The following is an 18,121-nucleotide window of genomic DNA, read 5'->3' as shown; positions in this document are numbered from 1 at the left end:
TGAAAGTTGTCATATTCCTGGAGTTTATCATCTATGTCTCATGCTTTAGTTTGATAGGAACCTTTTTTAGGTGATTGGGCAATGAAACATCTTTTTTCCCCCAAGCTAGTCCTTCCATATACGCATACCTAATTCTCCTAATCTCCACGAGGAGACGTGGAGTCCCTTCCCTCCTATTTTCAAGGCATCCCTGAGATAGAATCATTACTACTCTGTCTTTACAAATGGATGAACTAAAACCAAGGAAAGGGCAGACAATCCGCCTAGACAATGCCTAAAGGCATCTGACAGAAATGCTATAGAAGAGAGAAAATGCTTTAGCTCGGAGTTTACCTACTTGCCTAGTATGTTCTCTGTTATGTTTCTCATCTTAAAATCCCTCTTAGAAAGAAAGGAGGTTTGTTCAAGAGATTCCTAGAGTTTATTCTTGGACTCCCCTTTTCTGGCCAGCCTAGACAGAAGAGAGGTCAGTTTAGGGGTGGATCACTGCTATGGGTCAGAACAACAGCCATGTGTCCTGAATGATCGGTGATGAGGATCACAGACAGATGACCTTTCACGAGGGGCTCACACTCCTCCAGGTGAGGCTGCCCTACTCTGACTTGACCTTCTGGATTCAGCTTTCGGATCAATGCACGGTGTGGCCCGCTGGATCCCTTGTGCTGCTCTAGTACTATTTACAGTCTGAATCTGGCCCATGGCATAGAATGCCGCTGTCCAATAAATACTCCTTACAGTGTGGACATTTATGTGCCACTGATAGAGAATTTTCCATTTCTTTCCATAGTCCTACTGACGAGCTCTCTCGGCTCAGGCCCATTAGAGAACTCAACTGTGAAATTATCAGAGAGTGAATGCCGGGCCCTGAGACTGGTCTGTTAAGAAACACGTACCTTCCAGTAAGAGCCTTTCTTATTTTCTCTACTGGGATCCAGGCAGCTCTCCTGGGCATTCTCCCCTTTTTCAGTAGGAATGGGTCTAAGTTGGCTTTAGGAACTCTGGGCCGTCTCCTTGGGATAACAGTGAGTAACCTATCAACAAGCATGATAACCGATAACAGACTTTTGTTGCTTGAACACTGTTCTACTTCAGCAAGGCAACCCTTAGCTCTCACTTTGACAAAGAGTTACTTCGTCTTCTAAAAATCTGAGACTTTCTTATTCTAACCATTGTCTCCAATTCTGAACTCTGTAAAACACAGTACGTATTAGCATCAGTCGTGACTGCAAGTGGTGCTCTTTCCAGCACCTGAAAAGAGGTTGGCCCCCTTCTCCCATGTAGTTCAAGGCTTCCTGTCTGATCAAAGGTCATAGGTAGATAGAGAGGAGACTTTCTGTGCCACCAGCCACAGAGCCCGACTTCTGTGCCCTGAGGCTTCCTCTGTCTGCTCAGGGCTTCCCAAGATCCCGGCAATGCTCACTGAGGCCTGCCCCTCTCAATAATGTTCCCAAACGCCCTCATCCTTCACCAGTCCCACTCCTGTTCCTTCAGGAACGGGCTCTACTCAGCCGTTAATGATGCTAATCATGAATGGTACCCACTGAGCTAACCATTTCACAGATCTGTATTTTGACAGAGGGAAGTCCTTGAGTCAATGCCTTATTGCAAAAGACGACTAAGAAAGACGGCCTTCTGTGCATGGGTCCTGTCGACACTGACACCAACCCAGATTGTCACCCTGACACTTTCTTTCAAGCCATGCTCATCACCCTTGTTGGCCCCTGTAGCATCAAAACCACAGAGACAATGAACTCAGCAGAAAAACTGTTGATGGCTTGTGAGATTCTGCACAGTAGTTCTGTCTCTAGAGCTCTCTCCTGCCTCCTTTGCGCTCTTAAAGTAAGCCGCAGCCAGCAGCTGTCACCCCAGAGGGGGTGGCTCAGGGGGAGAGACATTTCTGAATCTCTCTGCAGTCTGATTTGAAGAGGGAATGTTTGCTTTCCTTCTTCTTGGGCACTGAGTCCGATAAAGGAGGCCTCAACCTCCCCAAGTGGACAAGCTGGTGTGGGCGTTGGGAGGCCTGAAATCACTAAGGATCCATTGCTCAGTGAGGTAAAAGGGGAAAGGAAGCACGGGCAGGCCTCGTGTCTCAGTGCTTCCCCCCTCCAGGACTGTGTCCCACCGGAGAGGACAACAGCCCAGTGAGCTCCTGTGGAGTCAGCAATGTGCCCTGGGCTAGACGATGGAAGGAGTCCGTGTGAGGAGAGGAGGCCCAGCTTTTATTTCTGAATATTGCATCATCAGTCTCGGATCTGATCTGAACTTTGTTTTCTAACAATCAGAAATCAGAAATGTCATAAGAAGGGGAAAAAATAATCTTGGCGCCTCACAAGGCTCCTCCCGGTAGCCGGATCGGGAGCAAGGTGCCAGCACTTTTTCCTCCCTCTCCCTGAACTGAAGAGGTGCTATGATGGCAAAACTCACCGAAGCACCGGGAACTGCAGTGGCTGGAAATGTCTTTGTCCCTAAAATACCCCACCAGTTTCAGAACAAGAAGATGGCTTCGAGGACACCAGCCAGAAGTCTGAAGCCAGGAAGACCCGACGTGGTTCCCTGGGGAGACAGGAGGGCCTGCAGCCTCAGCATTGTGAAGATCCCACCACAGAAGCATCTGCTTCTTCCAGGTGCGACCAGAAGGAGCTCTGCAAAAGCCCTGAGTCCCCAGACAGATGTGACTGAGGCAGCAAAATCCCTGGGAGGAAAAAGCAGGGCTGGCTTTATAGAAAAGCTGGTCCCAGTGCTCTGGGGTGGGTGGGGGGGAGGAAGAATGGTCTCATAAAAGAGGTGGGAGGGAAGAAACAGGAGGGTGGCTTTGAAAGGAAGAGAAACGGGATCTAATAAGGAAAGAGGTCCTATGGGAAATAGTTAAGCTTTGGTAATTTTCTGAGAAGACAAAAAATAACTCTATTCTCTTTGGTGGCTGCAATCCTGGGGGCCTGCCTGGCCTTTTGAAGGCTCTGACACCAACTGACTATCCTTCTCAATCAAGCCTTTCAGTCAAACAACGTGAGATGAGCTGGTGTTTGCTTTAGTGAAGTAACTTCTCAGCCCTGGGGCTGAACCAACACAGAGGCAGGGTCATAAGCCTGGGGTGAAGGTTCAGGCCTGTGGCAGGGGGCGCATTAGGGAAAAAGAAAATGTGGTGTTTTTTTTTTTCAACAAGATCCCATCACAAGCAGGACTGACATCCTGTGCAAGAGAAACACAATGATAATACCCTGCAAAACACAGCTCGTCTCTCATTTGGGGTATTGCTGGAATTACTGTTGTCTTTCATTACACTTCTGCGAAGCCATTAAAGCAGATTCTATCTCCCTGAAGTGGGGGAAAGGAAACCTCAATTTTCTTAAATGACTCATTCAAGGTCACAGTGAGCTAGGACTGGAATTAAGAATTTCTGCTTCTGAGTTTAATTTTTTATCTTTTATTACATTTCACTCCTACTGGATAAACCTTGTATCAAGGGTAGCTTAAAGACCTCTTCTATATAAGCTAAAGCTCATATAGAAGGGTTTATAATGGATGGGGGATTGTGGAAAATGAGCTAAAATATTGGTTTCTGAAGACATGAGACCTTCACAGCCTATACATGATATTGGAAAGAAGCATTCCAAAGGATTCCAAGTCAATTAGAAAAAGATGGAGCCAGTGGCTTCTTAAACTCAAAACTCTTCACACAGTGAGGTAAAGGAAAACCCAAATTATGAAATAAAAAATCTTTCCCAGGAAGGAGTGAAACAAATTATCACAAAACAAGCAGAAGAAGCAAATAAACACAGAGAGACATAATACGATCTATTTTGATACAAACACTTTCTAAATAACTATCAGAGTATTTTGCTCTCCAGATAAACTGCTCGTACCCTTTTTTCAACATTTTCCCCCTCACATCCATCCTAAGGAATCTGAGAAATAGATTTATTTTTCTCCTAAATCAATATTAGGAAAGGAATGAAGAATTGCTTAAAAACCCTATTTCACTGAAGTGTCCTCATCCTGCTTAAAAATCAAATCAGCCTACGAAAAAATATGCAGAGACATCAAACATACCTTCACCTTCAATCAGTCACACCTTCTTCACCTGCACACCTGTTCTTGGTCTCACTTCTCTTACACTGGGCTAGAACACATTCCAGTATGTCCAAGTTCACAGTCATCATCACCTTGTGACCCTGGAGCTCAGCAGTCTTCAGAGCCTTCAGGACAAACCTGCTCGTGTGTCGTCAGTGTCTCAGAGGTAGGAGCCATCCCCTAGTACCGACACAGTCTCTCAGACGCAAGTTCATGTCTTCGGGAGAAGGATCTAGCCGCCCCCCCGGGGCACTGCCCTGGAAAGGAGGGGATATCGGGCATCCAGCTATTCTGAGACAGATCCTACTGAGATCAGCTCTCTGGAGCCAAGGGAAAAGAGACTGAGAAGATGGGAAGTGACACTGGGAAGCCCAGAGCATTGGGAGAGTCTGAGTTTTGTCACTTTAAACATCAAACCTAATTCGGCAGGACGGCCCAGGTATCAACAACTTATGCCTGGGTATCGGAGTCTGCATTCTAGCACTCCTTCCATTACTACTTGTGGTCATCCTGAAACACTGTGTTTGAAGAAAGAAGTCACTCGTGTCTGCCTCCCTCCTTGAGAAAAAGCAACCAAAAGCAAGCTGGGGCATCATGCCGATGTCACGTAAATGGACTCTGCTGAGGGGAGAGGCAAGGAGGGAACCACCAAGTGCACGTTCACTGACCTCCCAACCTGGGACAACGTGCCCTGGAGGGACTTGGGGACTTGGGCTCACCTTAGTGCCACAGCACATATTCAGGAATTCGTCCTGGTCAGACTCCAGGGAGGACCCCAGACCAGGTTGGCAGTCTTGATTCTTAGCCCAACTGCCTTCTCTCGTCCCTCAAGAGCTGCAAATTTAGACAGGGGGAAACCTTCCACAAGGAGGGTTGGGGTGGGCATCTCTGACCTGTCTTTAATTGAAACTAATAGAAACGAACATCTACCTCACTTTGAGTTCTGTTTCAATTAACTTTGTGGTGGAGAGGGGGTTGGCAAGGAGAAGGCTGTGGTATTTTTAAAAACAGTAAGCTGAGGTTTGGAGCTCTTTCTTCCTTTCTTTCCTTTTCAATGGATGCTGTAGCCACAGGGAAAGAAATCGGGGGCGGAGAAAACAGCTACTCCCTGGCACTCTCAGAGCGGGGTGCGGTGCCAGCCGCTCCAACCGTCTGGAGACGGGGTAATTGTCACTCCTCTCGCTGTAACTTCTTGCTTTCAGATGAGTGGCTGGCAGGTTTATCTGCTTCTGAGCAGCTTCGAACCACGTCAGTGACACTGACGACGTCAGCAAGAGCAATCGGAAGGCAGGATGATGCCACTGCCAGCAGCAGTGGGAGGGAAAATTTTTGCCTTAAAGAAAATTCTTAGGCTATCTGTCTGGCTGACTCTCTCTCTCATTGACTGAAATAACTGCCGGTGATTCGAGAAGACCAGAGGGGATATGTAGTTTTACGCTGCCATTTTAAGGTCTGGGGTACGAAAGCATTTAGTTGACACGATGTGCTGACACTTCCAAGCCCCCTGAGTGGGCACTGCCTCTACTTAGGAGAGGATGGGCTTGAAATGTATCAGAGGACGCAACCAACATGAATACCACCTCCTAGCAAGTGTCTCCAGCCCTGGTACACACACCTACGGTGATCACTGCAGTAAGCTTGGCCCATTTCATGTTACCGATCGTCCCAGTTGCTTTTATTTTTGTCGCTCTCATAATAAACAGGATACTAGAACCACCGACAGCTTGACAAGGATCCTCAACACAGTGCTATTCTTTGGTCTATTTTGTAAAAGTAGGTTTAAAAGCCTCTGCTGTCCAGAATGGCAATCCTCTAAAGTTCTCGGTTGCAAAGATAAGGTTCTTTTCCATCATCAAATACCAAACACCTTAAATGTTAGGACAAGGAGGCATTCCATGACCGACACATGGCCAAAATGCTTTAAAAGATATTCTCTGGGGGAAAAGCAAGAGACCCTAAGGCAAAGGTGGGTGGGGGAGTCCAAACTGCAATAGCTTCTCCAATCCAGGCATATTCGAAGGTGAGAAAACCCCACTTCAAGCACAGCCCTGTGATTGCTGACTCCCCTAAAAACAGCAGGATAAAGTCAAAATTCTGTGCAAATCAAAATTTATGGTGACTGGGTTTGCAGAAATAGTTGTGTCTAATTCATGGATATGGAGAGAGTGTCACAGGTCAGAAAGCAGCAGCTCTCATGGCAATATATCGGGAAGACCAGAGCCTCTGAAGTAGCGCTCCACGCCAGCCGGTGGTGGGCATCTAAGTTAGACATTACGTAATGACAATCATCAGCAACTTGCTGGGCGACCACGGCCAAGTCACTTGATTTTCTATGCCTCAGTTTCATCACCTATCCATCACCCCAAGAAACCAGAGATGAAGATGCCCACAGGGTTACTGAAGAACACACCTAGAAAACACTCCAGGTGATGACCAGAAGCAATAATAATGCCACATGGGGAGCCACTTGCCCCCATGGTCGCTTCCAGCTCTCCCTGGAAGCCATAACTGATATGCAGTATCTCTGCAACAGAGGTTCTTAACCTAGGTCCTTGAACCCTACATGGGCCATGGGTGGGCTTTAAAAAAGAGTCCAGTTACTCTAATCTCTGGGACAGGACACCCATAACATACAGAATTTAAGAATCACTGCTCTACCCTAAGCTTTGGTTACAGGGGTACCAAAAAACACTTACACTGCCTGATAGAGAGAAGAAGTCAGGAATGGTGACCACAGAAGCCAAGAGAAACACAAACAAAACCACCAGGCTTTCACGTCAACCCTGAGTCATCAATTCCACACTGACCCAATCCGTCAGAAGGGTATTTCATCAGTCAGTAATGCCTAGAAGACTGTTACTAATAAACAGAAGAAACAACTGATCAAGGAGGGCAAAAGGTAGGAAGTACCTGGTGTCACCCATCCAATATCAAGGACACCTGTTGGAAGGAAAGCTTAGGGATTCCACAGGGCTTTGGTTAGAACAGGCAGCTTTACAACAAAAAAGGCTATAAGGAGTGGCGAGGGTGAAGCCATCCTGAGCTCTTAGTGCAGAGTGAGAGATAAGGAAGGGGTCTGGGTGCAGGATGAAGAAATAGATAATTCTGTCATATCAGAAGGTCATATCAGAAGGGTGGCACGTCCCTCTGTATCTCCCAAATGAGACCCAAGTCCCAGCCCTGACAGAGGAACCATGTTTAGAAGAGAAAGTCAGGGGTTTTGGAGAAGGGGAGGGCATGGTGTAAAAAAACCACAAGACCTAAACTGTGATCTTCAGAGACCAGGTCAAAAGGGGGCACTTAAAGAGAAGGAGGCAGGGAGAGAAGGAATTTCATCCTAATTCCTGAGAGCTAAACAGCGCATATAAAATGATCTAACACTTAGAGAGCAATTTACAGTTTACAAAACATTATGACATTCACTATCTCATTTAATTCTTATCACCCTGAAACGCTGGTTATATTTTCTCCATTTTACACAAGAGGAAACTGAGGCTAGGAAGGGCGGATTATGCGACTTGCTCAAGGTCACCTGGCTGAAATCGAAGCTGGAACGCACCCCCAATGCCCTCCCACGCTTCCCGATAGTCTTCCACCTTGAAAGGTTTTCCATTAACTCCTAAGGGGCAAGGTTGATGTGACTACAACAGATCCCTGCCCCCCAGCCACTTGCCCTAAAATCTGGGGCGGAGCAGCGCCCTCCGGTGCCAGGAAGGGGACCTGAGTGACGCGGAGCCACAGACCGGGGTTTCCCCCGTCCTGCGGGGCTCGGGGCAGCAAGCGGCAGAAGCCACGGCTCTTACACTCGGGGCAGTCAAGTAACGCTCCAGCAGCAGTTGCCGGCTTGGGGCTTAACGTGCGAGGGGCAGCGCTAGGTGAAGTCCCTTCGGAGCGATCCCAGGACCGGGTCCGAACGCCAGCGCCCGCTTCTAGCACTCGGCTCCCCACGCTCGCCCCTGTCCCGCTGGTTCTTTCAGGCGGTTCCCCAGCGCACAGGGGGCACCTCCCTGTGGTGGAGTGCTGAGGGGTGAAAGCGCGGACCGACTCTGGGGCGAGCTCTTCCACTTCGGATCCTCCAGGTCAGGGCAACAGCGAGCAAACCCTGGCTGGAAGTTTGGGCATCAAAGGTTTCAGATCAAGTAGCAAGTTGCCCGGAGAGCCGTGGAGGTGAAGGTGGGGGTCTGGGGTGGGGGCGACGTTAGGGGAAGAAGGGACCGGCTAGAGAAGGTGTCCCTTCCCACGCAGCCCCTGGCGGCCCCGCGGGTGGGTGGCTGGTCCGCCTCTGCAGCCGGCGGGTGCGGAGAACGCGCCGGGCACCGGCACCCGGCAGCGGGCACCCGGCGCAGCGCAGCCCCTCCTCGCCCGGCTCCGCGCTCCTCCCCACCTGCCCGCCGCCTCGCCCCCGCCGCGGAGACTCACAGTCCGCAGGAACTGGATCTCGTCCTCGCCTCCTTCTCCCGCTTCGGCCATGACTCCCGAGGCGTCGGCGGTGCCCAAGCCTCGGGCGCCTCTTCTTCCCCCGGCAGCCGCTCGGCTTGCGCTGGCTGCTGCTGCGCTCTTTCTCCTCCTCTTCTTCCTCCTCCTCCGGCTCCTGGCTCAGCCTCAGCAGCGCCGAGCTAATCCCCGACCATATAGGGAGCTGGGCTAACACTCCACTGCACTGCAGAGCGCCAACGCCAACCAAGCAGTCCGCCTACCCCTCTCGCCTCTCGCCCCAGCCAAGTGCGCGGCGACCGCGGGCCGGGCAGAGAGCGCAGCGCCCCGCGCGCCGAGCGGGCGGGGGCGGCGCCGGGACCCGGGGGTGGGGTGCAGTGGGGCCTCCCCCGCACACCACCGCACCGCGCCGCACACCCAGCCGAGGCGCGCGCTCCGCAGCGACGAGAGGGTGCCCCCTACCCTGCTCCGATTCACAAACAAAGGCCAGTGGCTTAGCTTCAGCATGCTGAGATTGGGCTTCAGAGCCCTCTCGCTGTGCCCACTTTGCTGTCGTGTGTGTGTGTGTGTGTGTGTGTGTGTGTGTGTGTGTGTGTGTGTGTACGCGCGCGCGCGTGTGTGTGCGTGCCCGTGTGTGCGTGTATGGTGTATGTTTGTGTTTGGGACCGAAATACCTTGCTCCGTCCGACCTCAGTTGCCTTGTTCGGACCCACAACCGAGGAAGGCTGAGAGGGGTGTGCCTGTGTTTTAAAGACCGGCTGGGAGAACCCGTGCAGTGAGGATGGAGGGGGACTGTCCTTTCCTAACAAAGTTTGCAACTCCCTGGATAGCCCTTTTCTCACCTTAAAAGAGCCCCCTCCCCTCTTCAAATCTAGTCCATACGTTTTACTAACCCTTTTCGACTCTATTATTGCCGGACAGAATAACAGCTCCCTGTACCTCAGGAAGCTTCTGGGACTCCCCATTCCATTTGAAATTCAGAGGCCAGGTAGCATCAGAATGCTTCTCTTTTGCAGAGCCCCCTCCCCCCGCCCCCGTCTAAACTTTAGGGTGCAGCCCTGTGGACTCTAAAAGGGATAGAGGATTATATACAGTGAGACCCCCTTCTGGGTCCTTGGGCTGCTGACATCCCATCCAGCCTTGGGTGGTTTTCCAGGGCTGGGGACTGTAGGATTGTTCCTTGCTGAAGGTGAGGGTACAGGGTGCCATCATCTGTCGGCTGGCCAGGAAGCTCCAGGGCAAGAGAGGTATTCAAGGGAGGGGACACTAGGAAGAGATGTAAAACTGGGATGAAGAGTAATCCAGAAGATGTATGGGCAACAATTTGGGGCTGATGGTAACAGAGGACAGGGGAAACCCAATTGATTCCATAGCTGCTTTGTGGAGGAGCTCTCTCTTGGTTCTGCCTTAAAGACCTTTGCTGAGCTCTAGTCCCACATTTTCTACTGGACATCAGAAATGTTAAGGAAAATAAAAATGCTAAGAAAAATCACATGTTTCTTATACTGTACTCAAACTGCTTCCTTCTAGAGCTACATCTTGGCCCTAGTGCCTCCTCCTAGAAGCCCGCCTAGAATATGTCAAACCATCTGCACATTGTGGCCCTTTACATATTGGAGGGCACCTGTCATGCTCGCTTCTGTGACCCACAGTCCACTCTTCCTTTCTTCTGGCTGAAGGTCCTCTTCCTCTCACCATTACAGGCTGCATGGTTTTCAGAGCCTACATCACCTTTAATGGCCTTGTTATTAGCATTCCAGTTTGTTTTCCTCTTCCTAAATTGCAGCATTCTTCTCCCTGGTTTTAGACAGTCTGTGCTTGCTGCCTAATAGGGGATTGGCGTTAAAGCAGCACCAGTGGTACCTATGAGTTTTACATTTAACTAGAATCTCTAGGCTTGTTTTTTTCTTTTCTCCCTCCATGAGCCAAAGTGAAGTCTTTGCCATTTTGGCCATGTCCAAGTACTTACGTACCAACTTTAAAAAGTAGTTCTTCTTATAATAATTCATTTTATTAGTGTCTGTCTACATGTGGTCCTTTAGATATTTTTGGATCTATATTGTGCCATCCAAAGTGTAAATTATCATTAAACTATGAGATGGCATACCTTTGGCATACCACTGGACCCCCCCCCTTCTTGGGTTGATTTTATACTTTCGTTTATGATTACTTAATAGGTAAAGAAGCTTCCTCAATATATTATTTTGTAGCCCAAATTTCTTCTCGTTCATGAGGAGATTACACAAGCTTTTTTCACATACTTTACCAAAATCAAGATCCATGCGGTGGGATACTATTTGCTTTATCCAATAACTCCACCACAGAAAAGGAAGTAGAGAAGGAGCATATAACACCATTATACATCTGCTTGTATTCCTGATGATCCTTGCATTTCTTTGGTGTGCTCAAACACGAGCTGTTGAATTGCCCACTCTAGGATTTATTCTGGGGCTCAGCCTGTAGTTCCTCACCGTGTGGTTCCATCTTAAAGTGGGGGGAGACATTCTATGTGAAGTCCTCTTTCATTCTCTAAGATTTTCCCCAAATTCAGCAGCAATGATGCTGTTCTCAGGTGAAGAGATTACATCCAGGCCTGCAGAGGTAACATTGACTATGACAGCCAACGTCCTTGACCTCAGGGGATAGCTGAAAGAGTGGGAAGAAAAGAAAGTAGGACAGGTAAGATAGGTAGGTAGGTAAGTAGATAGGTAGATTACAGACCCTAGGCTTTGATGTTTGTTTTGTTATTAGGTGTCCCATCAAATCTAGGACAGAATCAACTAAGATTAGATTAATTGTTTAAATTTAAACATCTGGTATGTGGCAGAGCTGGCATCCGGGCCTGGATTGCCTAACTCCAAGACTAATCCTTTTCAGTACATTTTACAGTATACCACCTTGCTTCTAGGACAGCAGGTCACATTCATACACCCCTCCCCAGCCCGCTACCCATGCTCCCCACATATTGGCCTTGCTCCTCCATGACCTGTATTTTAAATTGAGTCTCCCCTCAACTGGGTATTCTTTGTAGACAACCAAGAACTGGGACGTAGGTCTTAGAGGATACAGCAGCTACTATAGTCTACTTGGAAAAACTGGCCTCCCAGATTTTAAACCCTTTATCTGATAGAGGAAGCCATCAGCCATGGTAGCCATCAGCCCTCACCTTCAGTGAGGTGCCCACAGAGCCATAAAATATTTTGGGAATGCTTGAGCCGTTCCAAGCCAGCCCTGCCAACCAGCAGCATTTGAATGCTGGGGTGCTGTGCAGCCAATATCCACAGCGGCTGGAAAGCACATCATAACCACCCCCGCCTGCGGGGCCAAATGAGAAATTTTTCATTTTTGTCTTTTCAGCCCTTCCATAATTGTTAAAGGCCTGACAAAATCTGAAGCCTGATTACTGAAATGAAATTCTCATATTTATTTTCTTCTCTGACAGGTTCTCAAAGGAAGTATTTGGTCCCATGGATTTTTCTCACCTAACAGGGCTTCCAATGTGTCCTTTACCAGCAGGAGGGAGAGAGCTTTAAAATACTAACATGGTCATAGTCACATAATTCAATATGTCATTTTCTGTGCTTTCTCGCGGTGACCCATCGTCCAAGGGCTGTTAATGAGGCCAGGACCGTGGATTCAATTGCAGGAGAGCCAGTTAGCGTCACTCCGTTTGCAGACCAAAAATCCTGGCCCCTTCACTCTGGCCAAGAGCCTCAAACCTTTGCTCCGCAGGGAATGCGGGCCCCAGCCTGGGGACTCGCTGAGATCTACCATGCTTGGAGACACACAGGCTAAGAGTCCACAGCTGAAAAGAGAACTTTCACGCATATTGTCAGAGTTATGTTAAATCTACACAACACTGAATCTGTCTTCAATGTCCATTTCGGCCTCACCTCCTAATGACAGCAGTCGTCTGTTTGCTAAAAATACATGTCTTCAGCTAGTTGCACTCATGTCTTTGGTCTGCATTGACGTGGGTCCCACTTAGGGGAAATATAAAAGGCAACAGGGAAAGAAGTGTTCTGTGGAGGGAGCGCACTTCCGCTAGCTGCCGTCTTTTTCGACACATTACCATATCCATATATTGACTGAAGATTTATTTATTTTTCCATAAGCCTAGAAAAAGAACCCCACCTTTCTGTGCCTTTCCTTCAAGTGTTTCAATTGTAAAGCTCTGTTATCGGTAATAAGGCGAGAAGGTACTGTTAACAGTTAAGCTCATGAACAGAAATAATTCCTAAAAGGACACCTGCTTTTGGCTTTGGTGCTAAGAGGCAGGATGGCATACACACTTAGAGAAGTCTTTTCTTTTAACGTTAAGAAATGATTATCATTAGGGGTACCTGGGGGGCTCAGTTGTTAAGCAACTGCATTCAACTCAGGTCATGATCCCAGGGTCCTGGGATGGAGCCCTCCATCAGGTTCCGCTCAGCGGGAAGCTTGCTTCTCTCTCTCCCACTCCCGCAGTTTGTATTTCCTCTCTCTATGTCTTTCTGTGTGTCAAATAAATATATAAAATCTTTATTTAAAAAAAAAAAAAGAAATAGTTATTATTAGTTCCCAAGATCTTTGCAATAAACTACTAAACTGATGTATTTTTTTTTTTTTTTTTTTGGCCCAAAGAAATGGAAACCATACAAAAAAAGCCTTGACTTGAATTCCTTTCTTCATTAGGGAGGGGACCGGTGCAGAAAAACATTTTTCTTTTCCTGATGTTAGCTGTTTTCGCTTTCCGAAAAGCCACAGACGTCACAACAGGCAAGAATCCACAGTTAAGGGCACTTCCTGCAGGCCAACACATGGAAACGTTCCTTTTTATTCCCGGACACCCGAAGATTAGGTAACAAGGTCAAAGTTCACCAAGCTGGTGAAAGTCTCCTGAAACAAAACCACTCGAAGGGGTGGGGGGCAGCCTCTGTGAGTCTTAGCAGAGGTAGAGGCCAGGGGGCGCACCTGCAGGAGCCTGGGAGGCAGATCCTCTCCCGGACCCATGTGCCAGCTGATTCATCTTCAGGGCATCTTCATTTGGAACAGTTTGGGAAAACAATAGGCGGTGGTACGATCGCTCATTTGCATTTACCTCCAGGCCAACCTCTGTTTAACCTCTCACTGGTACTCTGGCCACTGTATCACACAAACCTGGACAGAAGATAGCTGAGGATTTGAGTCCTGGATTAAGACGTGATTTCAACTCTCAGAGGGTATTTTGTCTTCTGGAAAATGGAGTGGGGTGGGGCGGGGGGAAGAGTGGTGGTGAAAATACCTGCTTCACCAGGTTATTTTTATTTTTATTTATTTATTTATTTATTTGACAGAGAAAGAGAGAGAGAGAGAGAGAGAGCAAGATCACAAGTAGGCAGAGAGGCAAGCAAAGAGAGAGAGGGAAGCAGGTTCCCAGCTGAGCAGGGAGCCTGATGCAGGGCTCAATCCCAGGACTCTGAGATCATGTCCCGAGCTGAAGGCAGAGGCTTTAACCCACTGAGCCACCCAGGTGCCCTCACCAGGTTATTTTAAGAATTAAGTGACTTCATGATTAGGAAATGCTTAGCAGAGTGGCTTGTAAAAGTGCTCAGCATAAAATCCCCAGATAACTCTTGAAGATCCGTCCCCTTCCTCCTCCTTCATACTGGTTTCCAATGACTGCCCTTTGGGTCTGCTTGTGTTTCTGCCCTCTTAAAGCTCCATTTTCATTTGACTCTTCCTGAGGCCTTTACTAACACACCCCCCCCCCCCCCCCCGCCAAAAGACACAATGCCTTTGATTTCAGGAAACAATCTCCTGCCCCAATAAGCAAAACATTCTAGGCATATCTCATGCCTTGCAAGCTGCAAGTTAATGGTGAACACCAATACCGCCTTTTGGTGTTTGTCTCCTAGGGAGTTTTATTCTGGGCTTTATTATGTCTGCATCTTTAATGAGAAATATATTCTGTTGCTATGGCATATTGAAATTCATGCCTTCCTCTGGAAGGTGGAATTGTCAGTGCCCACCTGCCTCAGGTTTTCCCTAAGGCATTATGAGATTGAGATCTAGTGGTTTATGAAACTACACTTAATCAGATAAGTCTCACGCTAAACTCAGTGCCTTTGATTTCTAATTTCTGCATTTTAATTTGTCCTGCAGTTCAGTAGCACAGATTTATTGAAGTCTCTGCCAGCCACAATTTTCTCTGACCCGCTACTGTTTTCATAGTTCCTGCAAAATAGGCAGGGGTATAGTGGGAAAGGAAATGAAGGAAGATCGCTGTCATTTATTTCAGGTGCCAGGGTGAGGGCCCCCTCGCAGTAGGTAAAATCTAGATAAATGATGTTTCTTCTGGTGCTAGAGTATGTTTCTACGACCAACCCTGGGTTCAGTTTCTCTCCAGGCTCTTCTGAGCAGATCTCATTTCCAGTATCTCTGAGCTGGTGAAACGTCCTTTCAAATGAGTCAAGGGATTTAACAAAGCACAGCGTCTTTCTCATTACACTGCAAGGATACACAATTTGCTGTTGGCATTCAGAGCCCCAGTGTCCTGAGATGTGAGCTCCGGTTTTGAAATCTTTATGCATGATGTCGCTGCGGCTGACAAGTACGACAGGATACCCCCCGACTCTAGCAAGAATGGTGCTGCGGGGTGATCTGTCACTCTCATCTGAGATCCAAATAAAAGTCAGACATTTTAAACTCTACCCGCCATGTTCAATCTAGAATTGAAGAGGAAATAAGCCTTCGAGTCCAGTGAGGCCATGGACCAGCAGAAACTTAGAGAAAAGTTTCAGCAGTACCAGGAATTTGCCAGTTTTTTACTTGCCGTTTTAAGGATGTTAAAAATCCAACGGCTGATGCCTATCACCATTGTTTTATAAAAGAATTTTATAAAATTCTAATTCTATATAATAATATAATATCTATATAAGGTCTAACAGTAGAAAAGACAAGTCTTTTTTTTTTTTTTTTTTTTAAGAGAGGAGCTATAGAGGAAGAGGGAGAGGGAGAATTTCCAGCAGACACCCCAGAGAACATAGAGCCCAAAGATAAGGAGCTCAATCTCACACCCCTGAGATGATGACCAGAGCTGAAATCAAGAGTTGGATGTTTAACTGACAGAACCACCCAGGGGCCCCTAAAAAGCACAAGTCTTAGATTTTAAAATAAACAAATTCGGCTTTTTTAATAACTCACTACATAACCCCCCTCCTCCTTTCCTTTGCTTCCTTCCTTTGCTGCAAAGGGATTGAAAACATCGTCAGAGATCAGCATTGCTTTGGGAATCACCAATAAGTGAACCTCCCCATTTTAAGATGAGGAAACCAAGGCTCTCTGAGGTGAACTGAATTAATGAAAGCTGGGACTAGAGCCCAGATCTCCTGGCTCCTTGTCTAGTATGTATTTGCTCTGCCTTCTTTGTAATGGAATTCAGGGTAATGGCCCAGAGGTACAGCAAGATCCTGGAGTGTCTTCTTAATCACCAAATGCGATGATGCTATCTTCTCTAAAGGGGTGATGTGAAGTGCTGTGTTCTCACCGTTTAAAAAACCACAATACGTGTAAGAAGATTCTTTAGTGACTAGCTCAAGGACTTGTTTAGCTACTAGTCTTTAAAACCAATGATGACAAACAAACCCAGAAAGTTAAAATTGAGGTCATTCATAAAGATTCGTCATTAAACATTTATGGTACATTTAAACAGTGTGTTGAGGAGCTTTGGGGGCTGATGGAGTCCACAGTTTGTGGTGGTTCTAGAATCCCCTTCACAAAAGCAAAAGTCTGAGTCACTAAGTTATATGATTTACATACCACACTTCCCATTTTCCATACTGTTCTTCTTTTTAGTGTCTACATCCACATTCTTGTCTCTGGCCTCAAAGGTTAAGAGACACATCCTAAGGACTACATTTTAATTTTGGTCTTCCTTCTCCAAGTTGACCCCGGGGTATTAGGCCCTGTTTATGAGTTACTATCCCTTGGAACCACTCCCCAAATTTGGGATCCACTCTTGGGGAGCACCAACATGGCTCTCCTTCTACTTCTCTACTTCTCTTCCTTTGGTGACTTCTCTTCCTCATTCTGACATCAGACAATGGACATTCCCCAAATTCCATCCTTAAACCTTCAATCCCTATAAACTCAAATTTTCTCCTCTCCTATGATCACTACCTCAAACCACCAGCACTTCTAAGCCCGTATCTTTATTATCAGCTCTTCCAAGTCCCAGAGTCACTTTCCTAACTCTAGGCTGAATATTTCCAACTGTGTGCCACCATTTCCTCAAACACAACATGACTAGAACAGAAGTCATTACCTAAGTGTGAGCCTTCTCTACTAACCCCATTCTCCATACCAACTGGCTGCTGCTTCTTCCTGATGTCTCTCTGTCTCTCTCTGTTATCAGTATGACCATCCATGGAGGAAAAGTGCCTGGAACCAGGGACATGGGCAAGGGAACCAGCAGAAATGCTGAGCACCACTCTGTAAAAATAGGAGGAACCCTGCTTCTCCCAGTCACACCACCTCTGCTCTGGCCTCCAGACTGAGTTTGAGATATAAGAAACAAGTAATATCTCCAATAAAGAGTCACCTCTAAAAAGCAAAGACAGGATTCAGGAGTTAATGAAAGAAAATGAGCTTTGCCAAGGAAGGCAGCTGTGATTCTTATAAAATGGGCAGCATGTCTACCTGGATCAATAAATTTCAGTCTCTTCAGCAGAGAAACCCACGCTTTGAGTCCTGCCACCAACACATATTAACTTTGTGACTTCAAGTAATACTATGAACCTTTCCTTGCCTCCATTCCCTTTTATGCAAAATGAAAATAAAATGAAAAACAGGTAATTGGGTGGTGAAAGAATTGAAATAGTTGATATCTGCAAAACTTTTAGAATAAGGATTGTTAATGAACAGATGCTGAGTTACTGTCTGGTTTCCCCAGAAGCAGACCCCGAGTCAAGGCTTTGGGAGATGATCTCAGGAAATACTTGTAAGGGGGAAGTGAGACAGGGAAGGGAGGGAAGTCAGCAAGGGGTGAGGTATCAAGCCGGTCACCACTGTGAGAAAGTAGAGCCTAATCTCATTAGGGAACTCTGGGGGGTCAGTGAAGAACATCCACCTCAGAGTGACCCCTTCCCAAAAGGATAAGGAAACTGGGGTATTTACATGCTATCTCTAGTCAGTCAGTGGTTGAAAGCTGCTGCCAGGCGTGTCAATTCTCTGGTACGTCCACCTCCTCCAGCTGCCAGAGAAAGCCCTCAGGCAGTTGGAAACTGGGCCGGCAAGTGCCCTACAAGAGTAGAGCCCAAAGAGATACAGGAGGACATTGTCTATGCTCAATAAATCTGCTATCATCATCATCATCATCACTGAAGTCCAAAGGCAAAATGAAAGAAAGCTGGGCTCTTCTAGGTAAAACTAATGGGAGGGAGAGGAGGTTATGAGCCCAGGATTTGGCACTGGGAGCCCAATTCTCTCATCCCAGGTGAGGTACCAAGTCAACCCTACAGAATGTCAGAGATGCACAGAGCAGTTTGTGGATCACACTCATGACCTACTAGGAATGACCAGAAGAAGGTAAAAATCCCCTTCTCTCCTCTAGAAATGGCAGCTTAGTTTTAGAGACCAACCATATGCATCACACAGT

At 47.2% G+C, this 18,121-nt stretch overlaps 1 protein-coding gene across 1 annotated transcript in view; it reads right to left on the bottom strand.

Annotated features, from left to right (window-relative positions):
* RYR3 (ryanodine receptor 3) overlaps nt 1-8,771 on the bottom strand; it is a 502,250-nt gene extending 493,479 nt beyond the window's left edge. The window contains exon 1 of the mRNA XM_082736877.1: nt 8,491-8,771. Coding sequence (XP_082593003.1) covers nt 8,491-8,541 — 51 coding nt within the window. The 5' untranslated portion in view covers nt 8,542-8,771. The remainder of the gene's footprint in view (nt 1-8,490) is intronic.
* Nucleotides 8,772-18,121: the final 9,350 nt, after the last annotated feature.

This window comes from Mustela nivalis (genome assembly GCF_964662115.1).
Source record: "Mustela nivalis genome assembly, chromosome: 6".
Taxonomy (NCBI): domain Eukaryota; kingdom Metazoa; phylum Chordata; class Mammalia; order Carnivora; family Mustelidae; genus Mustela; species Mustela nivalis.
The sequence above is the reverse complement of the archived record's forward strand: the minus strand, read 5'-3'. Positions and strand labels throughout refer to the sequence as shown.